This window comes from Pochonia chlamydosporia, chromosome 1, assembly GCF_001653235.2.
Source record: "Pochonia chlamydosporia 170 chromosome 1, whole genome shotgun sequence".
NCBI classification, from domain to species: domain Eukaryota; kingdom Fungi; phylum Ascomycota; class Sordariomycetes; order Hypocreales; family Clavicipitaceae; genus Pochonia; species Pochonia chlamydosporia.
The window spans coordinates 7,496,385-7,514,359 of NC_035790.1; the positions used below are offsets into that span (position 1 = coordinate 7,496,385).

The 17,975-nt window shown below is 42.0% G+C and overlaps 3 protein-coding genes across 3 annotated transcripts; 1 reads left to right on the plus strand and 2 right to left on the minus strand.

The window, feature by feature from the left end:
• Window positions 1-8,290: 8,290 nt before the first annotated feature.
• Window positions 8,291-11,481, plus strand: VFPPC_01986 (WD repeat-containing protein; the record flags this gene model as incomplete). Its single annotated transcript, XM_018281718.1, has 3 exons — window positions 8,291-8,575; window positions 8,655-8,789; window positions 8,848-11,481. The coding sequence occupies 3 exons, from the start codon at window positions 8,291-8,293 to the stop codon at window positions 11,479-11,481; spliced, it is 3,054 nt and encodes a 1,017-aa protein (XP_018138757.1).
• A 412-nt stretch (window positions 11,482-11,893) lies between these two features.
• On the minus strand, window positions 11,894-13,025 carry VFPPC_16679 (mitochondrial DNA replication protein (Yhm2); the record flags this gene model as incomplete). The annotated part of the gene is made up of 3 exons (XM_018294432.1): window positions 11,894-11,948; window positions 12,004-12,676; window positions 12,800-13,025. The coding sequence occupies 3 exons, from the start codon at window positions 13,023-13,025 to the stop codon at window positions 11,894-11,896; spliced, it is 954 nt and encodes a 317-aa protein (XP_018138758.1).
• A 2,115-nt stretch (window positions 13,026-15,140) lies between these two features.
• Window positions 15,141-16,912, minus strand: VFPPC_16680 (citrate synthase, mitochondrial precursor; the record flags this gene model as incomplete). The annotated part of the gene is made up of 5 exons (XM_018294433.1): window positions 15,141-15,439; window positions 15,498-16,241; window positions 16,324-16,517; window positions 16,649-16,713; window positions 16,796-16,912. The coding sequence occupies 5 exons, from the start codon at window positions 16,910-16,912 to the stop codon at window positions 15,141-15,143; spliced, it is 1,419 nt and encodes a 472-aa protein (XP_018138759.1).
• Window positions 16,913-17,975: the final 1,063 nt, after the last annotated feature.

A 17,975-nucleotide genomic window follows, 5' to 3' on the forward strand; every position in this document is an offset into this window, starting at 1 on the left:
CCATATGACAATATCTTGCTCGAGGCCCAGCAGAGCGTACAATATTTGCCAAGAAAGGCAAATACGGTATACAGGGGGCTGTAGGTGCGAATGACAATGCATGAGGCCGGAGCCCACGCCCGCAGAGCTTGTCCATGTGTCTGAGGGAGTTATGCATCAGGATGAACTGAGCCACGGGAAACCGACAGCTCGTTGGCAGTGAGCTTGTGCCTTGACTCGCGTCCCGCTACCCAGGCCCTTGCGTAATCTTATCTGAGCACTCGGTGCTGCCAATTTGCTTGTTTTACCGTGATTGAGAACCCAATGTCGCCGTGACAAGAAGCTGGCGCCTTTGGCCGCGAACCAGGGCCGCATTGTGAGGCAAATATGGGCAGCGCTGATAGCCAACGTCTCATGCTCTCAGGTTAGCGAGTGTGAGACCATCCTCTCCGCCACCAGTGCTGCGTCGTCATCGCCTTTCCTTCATCCTGGCAACTGCGGATTATATTTGCTCGCCGACTCCGTGCGAAGCCTTCCCCGCTGGGTAAGGCGTGTCGTAATTTCGGCGTCTCCATGGGTATCCGTCGTATGAAGCTGACAATATTTTGATTTCCATTCCGCAGTCTGCATCAGAGTGCCCAAGAGAGTGACAAGAGATGCAGACACGACATGCAGGCCGGCATCCTGAGTATCCGTCCCGGCTTCCCTGTAGAGGAAATTCGAGAAAATGCGTGCGACCCCTTTTGCCTCTTTGAGTAATTTTAAACAGAACTCAGCTGAGGGCATCCAATCGCATCGAGTCGGCTTCGCTCTTTTGTTCGCGTGATGTTGGTCTGTTCGATCGACCGTCACCTCAGAGGGTGGTGACGTGGGCCTGGTCGCGCACCGGACATCATGCCAGCCCACAGGATGTGGATAGGCTTCGAGCTGCTAGAAGTATCGTGGTATAGGCGGCAAGACGCAAAATGTTAGCCTTGTGTGTAGCTGCAGCAATGATTGCTGTCTTGTTTCGAGAGTCGTGCTTCGAGATATGGGAAAATGATGTGTTGATGGAAGGACATGTAGGTGTGCGGTGGGGAGGGACAGGGAGAGAAGGAAAGAGAGACTTGAGGGGTACATGGCTGGAGACGTGGGACGGGCGGCCGTTTTATTGGCGTGCAAAGGCGGCGAGGGATCGAGGGGCCGAGAATTGCCCGATGGGGCAACCACAGACCGCGGTGGGCCAAGACCACCATTCCCGGAAGCAGGCAAGCCGTCTTAACTTTTACTAGTATAAAAACCAACTATTTTATATTATATATAATATAGTAAAATACAATAGAATCTAAAAAGCTTCTTTTAATAGCTTATAATTTATATATAGATATTAAGGGTAGTATACCTTAAATCTATAAATTTAGGGCTTTCTAGTAGTATACTTATTTATAATCCTAGAACTATATTTATAAAACTATCTTAGGCGCTTTTCTATAGTAGTTTTAAAATAAGTTATAAAGTTACATAAAAGTATATCTATATTTTTCTAAAAGTATATATTAGTATATACTATAAAAATTTACGGTTTTAGTATAGTAGTTTTTATGCTTTTAAGTATACTAGTTTTAAAGATAATTACTAATTTAGTAGATAACTCTAAATATACTTTCTATTATATCTTTAGCAATATATACCTTTTAGAGTATCTATAGGTATTTATAAATAGTATTAAATATTAAGTATAATAAACTATAAAAGTTTACTTTATATATAGTGGTTAAGCATATAAAAATTATAAAAGGTTTATCTATTAATAAAGTTAGTTAAAATGTATATTTTAGCATAAAAATTTATATATATAGTATTAATAGTATATATACTATTTTTTTATAGATTTAGATCTAGTTAAATACATACTATTACTAATAGTACTAATGCAAAAGTATACCTATATTTTAAAATAAAATATACTACTATATAGAGAAATTTTATGCGGATTTTATATACTAAAAATAAACTATTAATCTCTTATAGTTATAAAGATATCTAACATTTTATCTAAATAGTAGGTTTATAAATTATATTATATCTTTATATATATATACTATTTAGGGTTATTAGTAATAGTAATATTAAGATAAAATTATATATAATATTATAATATTAAACTAAGTTTATAAATATATAGCCTAGTTTACTTTATACTATATAACAGTTAACTAATAAAATACTAGTCTATATATTAAAATAAGAATATAAAAATTATACCTATATAATCTATAGAATTTTCTCTTTTTAATAGCCTAAAAGTTTTTAACCTTATCTATATACTTCTAAAGCTATATTAGTGGCTCTATTATAATACTAGTTTTAGAGTTAGAAATAGATATCCTATTTAATAAAATATAATATACTAGAATATATAGAAAAAATTTAGGGTTTTAGTAGTATAAACTATATATTTTAAACTCTATTAGTTATAGAGATATTTAGGGTTAAAGTCTAATAACTATAAACTTTAAAGGCAAATAACTCTATAGAGCTATAACTTTAAGAGTTTATTTCTACTATATTATATAGCTAAAATATTATATTTATTAGTATTTAGTACTAGAACTATTAAGTAAGTAAGATACTAGATATATATAATCTAAATAGAACTAAAATTCTATCTATTCGCTTTCTACTTCTACTTCTTAGTTTAAAGTAGTAGTATTCCCTTTAGCTCTATCTAATTCTTCATCCTCTTTACTATCTATACTAGTAATATCATTAATATCAATTTCATAGTCAAATAAGCTAGGATATTCCTTAATTAAGCTTATAAGTGACTTTCTAGTCCAGTTTTTTAGTAATAATAGCTCCTTAATAATATGATGCCTTAGTGAGCCTCTTCTAGTAGTAATAATATTACCTCCTTGGTTAAAATTGCATTCTATAGCAGCAGAAGTAGCAGGTAAAGCTAGATATTTCCTAGCTATCTTTGATAGAATAGGAAAGGATTCTTGCTGAGAAGCCCACCATAAAAATATATCATCCTATTAAATATTAGCTAGTTATAAAGCTTAGAAGGTTAAATAGTAATAAAAAGAGTTATAGTATACCTTATCTTCCTTTAAATCTAGTTTTATATAACTAGATATTTCATTCTTTCTATTCTTTTTTATAGCTTTATTTTGTTGCTTAGGAAAAATCCCTTTAAAATTTGTTAAGCCTGGTTTAGGCCTAGGATTATTAAAAGGGGTTTTAACCCTACTAGGACCTCTTAAATCTACTACTATTTGAGTAGAATTAGGCCTAGAAATATCCTCATTAGAACTAGAAGAATCTTCTAATTCTATAGAGTTAAAGTCCTTTATATGCATTCCTTCCTTATTTAAATAATACATTCTATTATAAATAATATTAGTATATCTTTAAAAGGCATATAAATATAGATATAATAGCTTACCTTTTATATTCTAGTTTTAAATCATCTAATAGCCTTTCTATTATTTCTCTTTTAACTGTTAATTCATTCTTTATAGTTTCTAGATTAAATCTAGGGTCTAATAAAGTAGCTAATAGGTAGGGTTTATAGAAGCTATAATTACTATTTATATCATTTGGATAATAATAGTTTAGCTTATTTAACCCTACTTCTATAGCTAAAATAAAGGCTCTAGCTAAAGGATTATAGCTATCTTTCTAAATATAATATATTAGTATAATATTCTATATAAATAGATAATAATATAATAACTTACATTATCTTTCCAAGCTTTTTGTTCTTCTATAATAGATTTAAGATAGTTTTTTATCCTATTAACTAATAGAAGAACAAGGCTTAAAGTAGGGTAAGTTTGGCTTTATAATGTAATAGTAGGCTCATAAAAAACCTCTAAAATATCCCTTAAAGTAGCTAAGTCTAGCTATTCTTGTGTAGTTAAGCAAGCTTCTTTATAAGCTGCTATATTAGTAGTATTTTGTAGGATTTGTATAGCTGGTTTTAATTCAAGTGTTTTTTCTATCATTCGAAAGGTTGAATTCCATCTAGTTTCATTTGCTATATATATATTAGTATATAATATAATATAACTTATAATATTATAACTTACCTAAAGGAATTTTAGTTATATTATTATTAGAAGCTAGTAAACCTTGCTTTTTAGCCTCCTTTAAAGCTACTAGCTATTGTGGATATAGTTTTTGGTTATTCTTAATATTAATAGCTAGCTTTTTAACTTTTCCTAAAAGCCCTATTTACTTATTAGTATAATAGTATTATAAATCTATAATATAACTAGATATAATAGAATATTAAGAGCTTAATATTCTATAATACATACCTAATGCTAGTTTATTAAACTTATCTCGTTCATCCTTACTTAAAATATTAAATTCTTCAGTTAAATAGTATAGAATTTTGCTGTTAATATATTTTTCGATATCTTCTAAATTAGAAGTTGATTTAATAAAAGAAGATATTATATCCTTAGCTACAATATTAAATATATGAGCTATACATCGAATATCTATAGGAGAATGGCTATTATCGTTATAATTAGCCTTAATATAAGACTCTATAAATGTATTATTATTAGAGCCATTATCTCGAGTAAAACTAGAAGAATATTAGTTATATTATACTATAAATAGATAAATAGATAAATAGATATAAGAACCTTATAATAGTTTCAGGAATTATATTATAGTCTTCAAGTAAGTTCTTAAAGACTGTATAAATATATTTTCCAGTATGAGAACTAGTTAAATACTCAAAGCCTATTTATATAATTATATTAGTATTATAACTAGTTATATTATAACTAGTTATATTAGATTAGATTTACTTACCTATTAAATAGTATCTAAGTATAAAATCAGGGTCTAGCCAGCTAGCTATAACCCCTAAATAAGACTTAGATGTATTTGCAGTCCAAATATCTAGTTAAATAGATATATAACCTAGGTTATTAACCTGATTTTAGAGCTTTAATAGAATATCTTTCTGCTTTATATTATATAATATATGTATATTATATAGTATTCTTCGATAGTTAAGAAATGAATGATCTTAACTATAAAAGATAGATATCTATTAGTATATATATATATATATATAATAATATAATAATAACTAAACTTACTTTGTATAATAGTTTAGTAAAGCTAAAAAGCTTATACTAGTTATAGTAGCAAAAGAAAGGTTATTTTGCAGCATAAACTCTATAGCTAATTTAATAACCTCTTCGGAAGAAAATTCACTAGTAATAGTGTTATTTCTAGGTCTTTTATTAGGGTTATTAGAGCTTATATAAGTTGATATGCTAGATTGTATAGAAGAGGGAGCTAGTTCTATATTAATTTCAGGCACTAGATTAATAATATAGTTAGAATATTAGAAAATATAAAGGCCTAATAGTATAACTTACTAGCTATTTTATCTGGATTATTTTCCTCTTTAATAGAAGTTGCAATAGAAGGGTGTTTAGCTTTATAGTGAGTAATTCCATTACTAGCTTGAAAACGGCTAGCCTTACCACTAAAGCTAAAGCTACAGTCATGCTGAGTGCAATAACAAATAACTAGCCTTTCCTTATGATAATTAATATCAGATAAACGATAATTAAATAAGGAATGGGTAAAAATATAAGCTCTAGACTTAAATTTATAATCAGGCTTATTCTCAAGGTCTTTAGCATGTAATCCAGCTGGAATAGAGCTTTTTTCGGCAGTATTACTAGTACTATCACTAGTAGAAGTAATACTAGTAAAAGAACTTATAATAGGTGGTTGAGACATTATAAATAAGAATAGTAAGATATACTAGTATAAACCTTATAAAAAGGGCAATATAGTATAGGTTAAAGCGTTTCTTAAAGTAAAGTAGATATAAAGATATAGTTCTTTAAAACATAATAAAGAAAAGAGAGAGAGCTACATTTTAGAAGAGGATATATCTCTCAATATATAGACTTTAGACATAGTATTAGGTATCCTAGATAGCCCCTCAGTTAGGCATAATATTAATGCCTAATATAACTATTAAATCCCTCATTTTAGGTGAGAAATAATAGAAAACCAATAATATGCAATAGTATATGCAATATAGGTAACACTATAGAAATAGTAATATAACTACATATAATGCATAATCTATTATATATAATACTACATATTATACATTAATGTTAAATAATAGATATAGTAAAAGACCTAAGAAATAATACCTACTAATATTAATAACTAAGGCTATAGTAAATACTATAAAATATAATTAGTATTATTTAAAAGAGCTTTTAAAATGCTATAGATTAGTGGTTATTATATATCTTAAAGTAGTATATTAATAAAGATATTAACGTTTAAAATTTAGTAGGATTAAGAAGTATAAGGTAAATTTCTTACCCCGCACTTCTCCACACCATAATATTTAATAGCTGCTAATTCTATAGGGAATAGGTTATTTTGCTTAATATAATATGCGCTAGAAAGCCCTAATTAAGCTCTTTCTAAGAATATATATATTGCTTAGTAATATATTTTATTAATAAAGTTATAAGTATAACTATAAAAAGTTTAAGGAGAAGAGTAGGTGTTAAAATTAAAATATAAAATAAAACTATAATATTAATACTTATAAGTAGATATTATATTATAATATATATATATATAGATATATAACTAAACTATATAGCTAATACTACTTAAATAGTAATTATATATAAAAAACTAGTATTACTACTATAAATAGGACTATTTTAACTTATTTAAAATATATATCTTATATAAATTAATTTTCTTAATATATATCCTAAAATAGATTCTCTATAACTATAATAGTTCTAAAGATATTATAAGATATAGTTATTAGTAGCTTAATTTTCCTTTAATTATAACTCTTAATATATATAACTTATAAGTATATATTATATATAACTATATAGCTTAGGTATATTACTAATAAGCTTTATAATTATATTTTATAGAACTCTTATATAACTAGTTAATTTAACTATAAAAGTTATAGTATAACTTATACTATAAACCTAGACTAGATGTTTAGTAAAATCTATAACTAAATATATAAAATAGCTAAAAATATAATATAATAATATTTAAAGTATATTTATAGTATAATATTAGCCTATATACTTTAAATAGCTAAAAGTAAAGTATTATATAGCTTTTTATAAACGCTCTATAAATACAATGTATTTTTGTATTGTATTTTTGTATTGTATTGTATTTAATACAATACAAAATACAATATAATACATAGGGTAGGTAAAAAATACAAATACAATACAATACAAAATAAATACAATACAAAATACAAGCAACCCCCAAAAAATACAATAAATACAATACAAGCAATGCTCTGCTCAGGTGCTCCAGAGCCCTCACGGGATCCTGGCTCTAGTTTGCCTGCGTATAATTCTACTGCGGATCAAAAATTTGTGAAAGAAATAGCATGAAATAACTATTAACATGACAAAGTTATATTTGCCGCACAGCGATAATAACTAACTATCATGGTTTGGCGTAGTTAGGAGATTGAAGCGGTTGTTTCGATTTAGATACCCGCCGCACTAGCACCGGAAGTTGTTGATGGCGGCGCCAGTTGCTCTATGCCCTCCCGCCGCGCGCCATGGGAGTAAGAAAAAATTGTCTGCTACATTAGCTTCAGTGACCTTTTATATCAGTCAAATGACATGGGTACGCATCTGCGAATAAACGGAGATGCACCTAGCTACTTTTGAATTGAGGCGGCAGCGAGACGGCATGAGCTATCACTTGTTCCTTGAAGCTTGCGCAACATACGGCCGTGGAACTTTTGCGCTTAAAACTGCGGCGAAACAAATTAGACATTTTCCAAGTCGATAGTTCAATTGATCAAACGATTGAGATTATTTGTTTAATGTTTTGAGACGAAAATTCGCCAAATTGACAACTTTAGCACTGGATATAGAATGCTAATAATTCTATTATCGAGTTAAGGTGAGGCATCTAAGATTTCCTAGTTAGGCCTAGTGGCTTTAGCTCTCTAAGTCTACTATCCAAGCTCGGGCCGCAGATATTCCGTGATCAACACCTCCTAGCTATTATTAGGCAGTTGCCTAGGTTAGCCAAACTTGGTTCGTTGAACCACTCCACCAGCTGCCAAACGAAAGGGGACTGACGAGATCCTCTCTACGCGGATCTGTGAAAATATTCCGAACGCGTCGCAACCCCTAAACTAGCTTGATGAAGCAGCTGCTCTTGCGAGTAAACGCGTCAAGGTCTTTGATCTCAAGGTTGTGCCTCCAAGCACGACTTTGAGATCACAGACGACAACATCGTGAGCTCACCAATGAGCGTCGCTTTAACGGCTGCAGCTCCCGTCATCATCGACTTGACACTCGATTCAGCTCCGTCACCTACATCCGTCATATCACCTTACAGGCCTGTTAACCCTTCTCAGACAGTCCAAATCTCATCACAGGAACCGCCGGCAAAGAGAAGGCGTGTGGACGATGGAGGCCCATCATCATGGGACACCAAGAGATGTATGCAGGAGCATTTGCTCCCGCAGGTGCAGCGGGCCGTGGACGGCCTGTCAAGAGCAGATTATCTTGTAGATGACATTGCTATTCAGGTATGTGATTTAAAGGGATTTTAATGTTTTTTTTAAAGGATTAGTTATGAGAATACTTTCTTACTGAGTGTACTTCTAGGCCGTCATGAACTTGCTTAAGAGCACAAGATTTCGGGACATGGTTGAGCGCACCAACGGAGTGCTTGCTGCGGAGGATACAGTCGTTATAGGAGAACAGGCTGTGCAAGTTGTTACACAGCTAACACAGCTTCCGGTAAGCATACTAGAACTCTGTATGGTGGTCACTGCTCTTGAGATGCTAATTTTACAAGCAATATCAAGTATCAAAACGCCAACTGATCAAGGTGGAACACCCTCAACCCACACCACCGGAACCGAGCCCATCAAAGCTCACGCTGCCACCGGAGCAGAAACCTGCTTATCCAATTCTAAAAGCTTCTACTGGCCCAAGTCGTATACCCAGACCGCGGGTTCGGCCACGACAACTGTCGCCAAAGTCAGACGATGGCTCACCAGCTGCCCGCTGGAGCACCTTCTCACAGCTGCAACGACGTCCTTATCTAGATTATACCACCCGCGGGAAGATTGTTCAAGGGTTGAATCAACTGGTCCATTTGCCACGTGATAGGCTGCAGCTTCCGGCAGTGTATCATGTCGACTTTACCGCAAGAGAGATTGCTGAAATTGTTGATATGGTGCAACCGCGCGTACCGAGAAACGTCATCCGCCTGCCCCGGAACCACTATGGACTCTGGCGCGTTCTCCGTTGCCATCTTAACCTCGATATTGAGGAGATTGTTGGAGATGCAATCAAGGGCCGAACAAAAGAGGATATTTACAACTTTTGTATTGACCTTGGCGCAGACAAATTTGCAAGGGCAAGTGATGCACGGGTTCTATCGCTTCAGAGAGCCGACCCGGACAAGAAAAGGAGAGCTCGACACGCAAATCGCCTGCCATCGTTGCTCTTGGCCCGAGAGATGGAAGGAAACATTGGCTTTGGTCGAATGAGACGATATGAAAACTTTCAAAATGAGTTTCAGACTAGCCACGAAGATGGATTATCGCTTATCGCTGAGTTTACCAACTGCGCGGGGGATTTATCCGCCATGTCGTGGGTTCCAGATGGAAATGTACTTTGCGGCACCACGGCTCACTCTGACGCACATAATCAACAATACAACAAGCCTGGGAACCTGTTGCTCTGCTCCACAACAAAAGGAACACTGCGAGCTTTTGCAGACCATCGGATTCCAAGACCGGTAGTCGAAAAGGGCGAGAATTCGACAGAGGCGATGCGTCAGAGTCAGGATCCGTGGCTGTACGCGTCGGTTGTGTCGACAGACTACGATGTGGCGACTGGCCGAGCTTTCACTTCCAGTTTCGACAAGACGGTCAAGGTGTGGAATGTTGCGAAAGAGGGAACTGACATGGAAGCCGTGGCCACTTGGCATCACGAAGGAAATGTCAATTTTGTTGCTGCTGCCAAGGATGGATCCGGTCGAGTGGCTACCGCGGCAGATGTCCCTACACAAGCGATTCGCATCTATACCGTTGATCCGAATAATGTACAGGAAAGCACTTATCATACTGTATCCTGTACTCGAAACGACGCCGACGGGTCGGATAAATGGGCGTATTTCCCTGCAACCCTGCAGTGGGGACGAACGCCAGGAACGCAACATCTCCTAGCTATAGGTTACTCGCCTCGAAGTTTCTCAAGTGACGATACAGACATCCCAGAAGACAAATTACACAGCGGCGAGATTGCCCTCTGGGACGCAGTACGGAAATGTCGGGTCCCCGTGTTGACGGCCACAACCGCCAACGTGTTTGAAATCCAATGGCACCCGACCCTCCCAAGCTTCGTCGTTGCCACTTCACCCTCCGGCTTGAACATTGAGCACGGAGTACGCACTCACGTTCACCTGTTTCACTTAGACAGAGAAAACGAAGCGTACAGCGAGTTCCAAAAACTAGATTGCTACGCCTCCGACATCAACGAGCTGACAATCATGCCAAATTTCCTACGCCACGCTTACATCACAGCGGGCTGCACCGACGGCCGCGTCTACGTCTGGGACACAGCGCAAGGCGATCGACCCATTCACATCCTCAAGCACGGATCTCCACTAGACGCCGTCCTCTCCGATCGCGAGAAGGAAGACACAGGCGTCAAGTTTACAGCCTGGGGAACCACACCAGACCGATTCTACACCGGCTCAAGCGATGGCGTCGTCAAGGTGTGGAACATACGTCGCAAACGCAGACCCTTTGTGAGGAATCTCCTCGAGGCGCCCGGCCCAATATCATGCGGTGTATTCTCCCCAAACCACGCGAAACTTGCTATCGGCGACGCAACCGGCCGCGTGTTCCTCTTCTCCATCGACGACCGCGACCAAATAGAATCACACATCACCACCATCCCAGGCACGAACCGGCGCGTCCGCCGTCCAAAGCCATTCATTCCCCATGCTGAGCCTCCGCCGCCCACCGACCCTTCCCAGCAGTCAAATTCAGATACATCCATTGCCACATACTCCCGCGACCAATACCTCCTCTCGCAGCAGCTCACTCTCCATCCTAACCCGGTCATTGGCGCGGTCCAAGGCCCGAATTACACTTGTACAGGGCTATTCCGCCTCGATGCCCACATGTACTTTGAACCTCAGGGTCCTCTGCTCCCCGAGTATGAGAGGAATCAACAACAAACCACAGCAGCTAGTCTGGGCCGGCGGGTACGGTCTATTCGCAGGCTAAGAGATGCGTCTGAGCAACAAGATTCTGAAAGGGTCCGGCATGAAGAGAATCTGGCGAGGGACCTAGATGCGAGTACTTTGGATGAGGAGCTACTTAAGAGCCTGGAGACTTTGAAGGTGCGCTTAGACATGGATGGAGAGGAAGGGTGGGAGTTTACATATGAGGATATGCCTCGTGTGGAGTAGATGTCAATGACATACAGAAGAGTGTCATAACTGACAATGTTGGCTAATTTGTAAAATAGACGTAGTATGGGCATGTGTTGCCCTATTATATGAGCTACGAATAATGATGTATACTGCACATCAGACGCGTGCACATGAGACCAGTGACATACACCATTCCGTCTATTTATAGCGCCCGCGGCACGTCTACAACTAAAACAAACATAGGTCCCTAATGGTACAGATTCTGTCCATTTTCAGAACAATACCGCGCACCCATGGCCCCCTTCTTTACACGCAAGTTTTCGTCAAAATATATAAAACTAATTCTTGGTAGAACAAAAGAACCCTCTACGAACGAGCAGGGCCGTTTACAAGAGTTTCCGTCATGGTACAGTACTTGTATTTGGAAAATATTAACCTATAACGCCGCTTAATGCTTAGCAGTGACTTGGTCACCAGTCAGTTTTTCAACATAAGTCTTGGCCCTGCACAGTTGTTAGCAGCTTGTCACTGAGTTTGCAAGTGTGATTGAATACGTACATGTCGCCAAAGGCAACCATGCAAATGGTCTGCCAGACACTGAGGCCAATTCGGGGAGTGACACCACGGTACAGGCCCCGGATGCCATTGTTGGAGTAGATGTATCGGAAGGTGTTGCCGACGGTCATCTTCTTGGGTCGGTTAGGATCCTCCTTCTTGCTCTGCATCTCGACACGGATGACCTCAATGGGCTGGTTCCAGGCGGACAGACCACCACCCAGGCCAGAAGCGAGGATCTTCTCCCAGGGACTCAGCTTCTCCTTGTCGGATTTACCAGTGGCGGTGCGAATCCAGCCTTCGGCAAGACGGCTGAGACCAAATCGGGAGCCCCAGTTGGTCATTTGGCGGATGGCGACGGCGTTGACGCCCTTGTTGATGCCGCGGATGCCTTCTTTGCGGTAAATGTCCATGAAGGTCTGGAAGGTGGATTGGGGCTTGACACCCGCCGCCGCCATCTTGTGCTTGGTGATTTCGACTGTCTTCATGCAGGTGCAGAAACCCATGGTGGCATAGGCCTGGGCCACACCACCGGCGATACCACCCAAGATACCGCCACCAAATTCGGACGCACCAGCAGAACGAGCGTAGAACTCGGCCTCGGAGGCGACGAAGAGAAGAACGGCACCCTTGGTGGAGGCTTCAATCCAGGCCCAGGGGATGAGACCTTGATAGACTGTGTCGCGCAGAAAAAGTACATGTTAGCACGTGAAAGTGATGAGCGTGGTGGGAAAATCCCAATTGACGCGGGTTTAACGAGCAAAAAGGGGGGGAGATTTGAGGGAAATAAAACACGTACAGCCGAGAGCACCACCACGAGCCCAGATACGTCCCAAGGCAGTGGTGAAGCCATCACCACGGTTGGCGGCCATGGTGGTCTTGACAACCTCGAGGGGCTGACCGAGGGTGGTCACCTCGAACAAGTTGAGGCCGGCGCCCAGGACCAAGTTGGAGAACTTGATGGGCTTCTTCTCCAACTTTTGGGGCTCCCCAACGGGGGCCGGAAGAGTAGCTGTCGCGACCATGGCTATGGGAATCTGGTTGAATCAAAGGGGCCCTGACCAAGGGAGTAGGGTGCTTCTTCGCGGGGGAGGACAAGAGAAGGGGAGATGGATAAAGCGTAAGCTCGTGGTTGTCGGTTGCTGAGTCAGAAACACAATATAGCTCAAGCTGTGTTGCTACCGACCGAACGGGACCGGAGATGGGACGACTGAGTGTAAAAAAGTGGAGGATGCGCTTCGGAGGACCGAGTTACGGGGAGTGAAGATGCGCTCGGGTGGATTATGGGATGGAAGAGCAATCAAAAGGGTGTTTTGCGAAAAGCTGCGAATGACCGAGGCTGTTCGGGAGGTTTGCTGGCCAGTGAGAAAGGGTCCGTAAATGCCCGGAGAGGTTTTCGAGGATGCAGCTGGTGCCAATTGCACGTGTTTGTCTGCCCAGGCACAGGTTAGTCGCGCCGTACTTTGCGTTGGCTGAGAACCCCTTGTGGCTGGGGCAGGGGGCAAGGCAGTTCAGATCCATTACTGTACCTGCTTAGTACTCGAAAGAGACCCTTATCAATGACATGTGTTGGCGACGAGGTAGGGACCCAAAAAAGGGGGTCAATGGAACTCTGGCGATGAGCGCGGGAAAGTCGTCAAAAATGATAGCAGAGTGACGATGAGGGAAGAGTGTGAATTTGAGAATGAACGAGGAGTTGGGAATAGATGAAGGATGCAAGCAGATTAGACGATTGTGCAATGCAAATGCCCCGAACTCGGATGATATTTTTGTTGACCTGATCGGAGTCTGGGCTGGAAGTGAACGGCAACTAATGCACGATAGTCTCCAGCCACATTCAATCCGACTCACTTTCAACCATCATTCCATTGTTCTTGAACCTTGAGGCCTCTATATACCTGCGTAGTAGGACAATAAACCTCACTTGCACTGTATACACTATTCCAATCAACTACCATATTATCACCGTCACCGCTACCATCGCACATAATGCCAGCCATACCATCCAGAACTCATCTCCCAGGTCTGTTCACCATACTCCCCGCGCCACAATATGGAGCAAGGAGTCTGGTACGCTGGACACACCCAGACTTCAAGGTTGACAAGTTGAGTCCTAAGTGGACCCTGCCTTACCTGCCTGCGCCAACGAACATCCAAGTGCCGTTTTGATGGCGCCCCAAAATCCAACCCGTGCTCCTCAACCACTCGATTGTTGAGGAAAAGTGCTCGCAGCCAACATCCAAAGAGTGCTGCGACTTTTCAGGGTCCATTATGGCGCATGGCGCAGATTGTGAGCATGCAATGAAATCTGTGCTGCCCCTGATCCTGATCCATTGCGTTGTATGCATCTGTGCGCAGACCTGTCTTGGTCGGAAATGTACGCGACATGTCTGTTGGGTGGTGTGATGTCAGTTCTACAGGCATTGATGGTGGCAATGCAGTCCACTGTGTGAATACTCTTAATAGCCATAATAGAGCTGCGTGAAGCTCTTCACAGCCGTGTCCCAGCAGCACGACCTGTCATGGCTTCAATTCGAGATGAGCCAATGCATGTAGATCCACGAACTTGTCTTCAGCCTTGCCGTCCGTGATACAACTTGTCACCAACAAATAATTCCACCAATGCACGGAACGCTGGCAGCTTCGCTAAACAGCGTCTCTGAGCAGCCGCAGCTCCGTGCAGCTCAATTCGTCCTTGGCTAGCTCCATCTCAGCTCTAGGGGTCAATTGGTAGTTCTTTGTCTGTGGCATCGCATAAAACAAGCAAGGGGGGATTCGTCCACCCATTGGCACTCCGGCTTCGGACAGCACAGGCAGAATTTCACATCGACTGCTCTTCATTGCGTTTATGACCAATATGATCTCAATCTCATTATTTCTAGAAACTGTCCCAAGCATAGTGTACAATAGTCTAGCGCCAGTAGGTTTTGGTATCTGCTAAAAGCCCTCAGCCCGTCTATCAACCCAACTTTTCCCTGCCACACGCGCAGCCGCGCGCCATGGTCAAATCACACAAATCGCATAGCTCCAACTGAAACCATAGCATCTTCCCCCTCATTTTCAAGCCTCGTCTTGGCTGTTTTCTTCCTCAATGTGAATCTCGCTAAGCCTCGTCTCCCTCCGTATTACTGTAAATGCATTTACAGCTTCTTGACAATCTCAACCCATTTGTCGGTGGAGAAGGACTTGGGGCGCTCAATGGGAGCACCAACAGCTCGGTCGATGATCAGCTGAGGAAGGACACCAATGGCACGAGAAACACCGAAGAGGACGGTGTAGTAGCTGGCCTCGGTCAAGCCGTAGTGCTGAAGCAGGACACCGGAGTGGGCATCGACGTTGGGGTAAGGGTTCTTGGTCTTGCCGTGCTCAGTCAGGACACCGGGGGCAATCTTGTAAACCTGGCTGACGAGCTTGAACATGGGGTCCTCGGGCATCTTGGCTGTAGAAGAGGTTAGCGGATATACCGAGTAGAATCACACATCAAGTCGCAAACGTACCAAGACCAAACTCGCGCTGAGCCATGTATCGGGGGTCAGTCTTGCGAAGAACGGCGTGGCCGTAACCAGGAACAACTCGGCCAGAGTTGAGGGTGGACCACAGGTAGTCGGTGATGTTCTTGTCGGAAAGATCGTCACCAACAACCTTCTTCATCTCAGTGAGCCAGAGCAGGACCTCCTGGTTGGCGAGGCCGTGCAGGGGACCGGCAAGACCGTTGAGACCAGCGGCCAAGGAGAGGAAAGGAGAGCTGAGGGCAGAGCCGACCAGGTGAGTGGTGTGGGCAGAGACGTTGCCACCCTCGTGGTCAGTGTGGATGGTCAGGTAGAGACGGAGCAGCTCGACAAAGTCGGTGTTGTTGCCAAAGCCCAGCTGGTTGGCAAAGTTGAAGGAGTAATCCTTGTCCTTCTGGATGGGGGCAACCTTGCCGCCCTTGAAGACGTTCTGGTAGATGCGGGAAGCAATGTTGGGCAGCTTAGCAATGAGGTCCATGGAGTCCTCAAAGGTATAACCCCAGTACTCCTTCTTGTTGACACCCTTAGCGTAGGCCTTGGCGAAGGAAGAGGTGTGCTCGAGAGCAGTGACGGCCAGGGAGAACTGAGCCATGGGGTGAAGGTCGGTAGGGCAGTGGTCGATCAACTCCTCGACGAACTTGGGGATGTCGGAACGAGCAGCCCATTCAGCAGACAGGTCGCGAACCTGCTGCTCGGTGGGAACCTCGCCGGTCAGGAGAAGCCAGAAGAGACCTAAGTGTACATGGTCAGCATCAGCGCTCGAAACTGAATTGAGCAATCTTGCTGCCGGCAAATAGCAGCAGTAGAGACTCACCTTCGGGAAGAGGCTCCTTGCCACCAGGGGCCTTGGGGAGAAGCTCCTGGCACTCGGGGATGGTCTTGCCACGGAATCGAATGCCCTCCTCAGAGTCGAGGACGGAGCCCTCCCAGACGAGGGCCTTGATGCCACGGGCACCGCCATAGACCTGATCAAGAGTGACCTTGTCGACGACCTTGGAACCGTGCTCCCTAGTAGAATCGCGTGTTAGCAAACACCAATCGCATATTACGGTATGTATTATGATTCTCGTTCGGGTATTGTGTGAATGCCGGAATTGTTTAGGGGGTCCGGCACAATAGCCGGCAAGTTCGGCGCTTACTTTCGGAGGGCCTTGATCTGTTCAACCTTCTCGGGGAGGAGCTCAGCGAAGCGCTCCTTGAGTGTCTAGGGGTTGAGCAGTGTTAGTGATGTATTCCGATATAAAATCAAAGGCACCCAAGGGGTAGAGTTCGCAGCAGAAACATACCTGGGTCTTGGCAGAGTAATAGCGAGCAGCATTGAAAGCTACGGTCCGGCCATTGAAGGCTTGTGACTTGAGCGAGGCCCGAAGGGCAGAGTTGCTGACGCGGGTAACGGAGGCCATTGTATGACGACTGTGGGATATGGAGGTGGGTAAGGAATAGAAGGAAGGAAAGAAGTAAGAAAAGAGAAGGAGGAGCGAAAGGATAAGTATTATGGGTATGGGTCTACAGTCTAAGAATGGTGGAAGGCTTGCGTGCCTGGCGTCTGGTAGGTTGTGGACTGGATGGATTGTTTGGTTGCAAGCTCAGGCAAAGTCAGTCTCATCCTGCTTCCTTCAGTGCACACCGGCGACGTGGTCGCAAGCGAAAAAAAAAAAATTATGAGCATGGGCCGGCGATCCCTGGAACCTCGGAGAGCGTGGGTCCTCTGCTTGGCTGCAGGAGTGCGAGACTGGCACCAGATTGGCACCAGGCTTGACGGCATGCATGGGTCTGGTCGTGAACATTGATTGCTCAAAGTGATTAGCCTTGCCACTAGAAGGAGCATGGGGCAGGGGCCTGCATACGGCGCCGTCACCTGGAAGGCTCGGCGGAAGTTGCATGACCTCACCTTGATTTTTCGGCCAGAAGTGACCTTGACCAGACGTGGACCAGACATGGGCACTCAACATTGAACATTCACCCGGAACTTTTACAAGTGAAGATGCCAGGCACCACTTAACTCCTGAGTTGCTGATGACCCCCGCGTTGGCGATTGATGCCCCAAATTTCCTGTCTCTGCGTCAGCCAGCACTTGCTCGTCGAGTTTGCAGTGAATTACAGTGCGATCCAGTCACATTGAATGTCTCACCAGACCAGACTGCTCCGTCCATCAATTGATGTCCAGATGTCCCTTTCTTTGCACCCGCCCCAACAGCTCCGTGTTTCCGGCGCCATCGGGCCCACCAGCCTTATCTCTCTACGGGCGCGTGCTGCAGAAAGTACCTCAAGTGATGTAGCGCCTCGGAAATTGAACTCTGAAATACAGAAAACAAGAAAGAAACATTGAGGTTACATATACATTACAGTACAATTCTGCAAGGAACTTGGATCTGAAATCAAATATCGCCTCCGTCTGCGACAATTTCTTCTACCCAAGTCGTCATACACATCGTCGCGCAGGCCATCCACACAACAGAGTGCAAC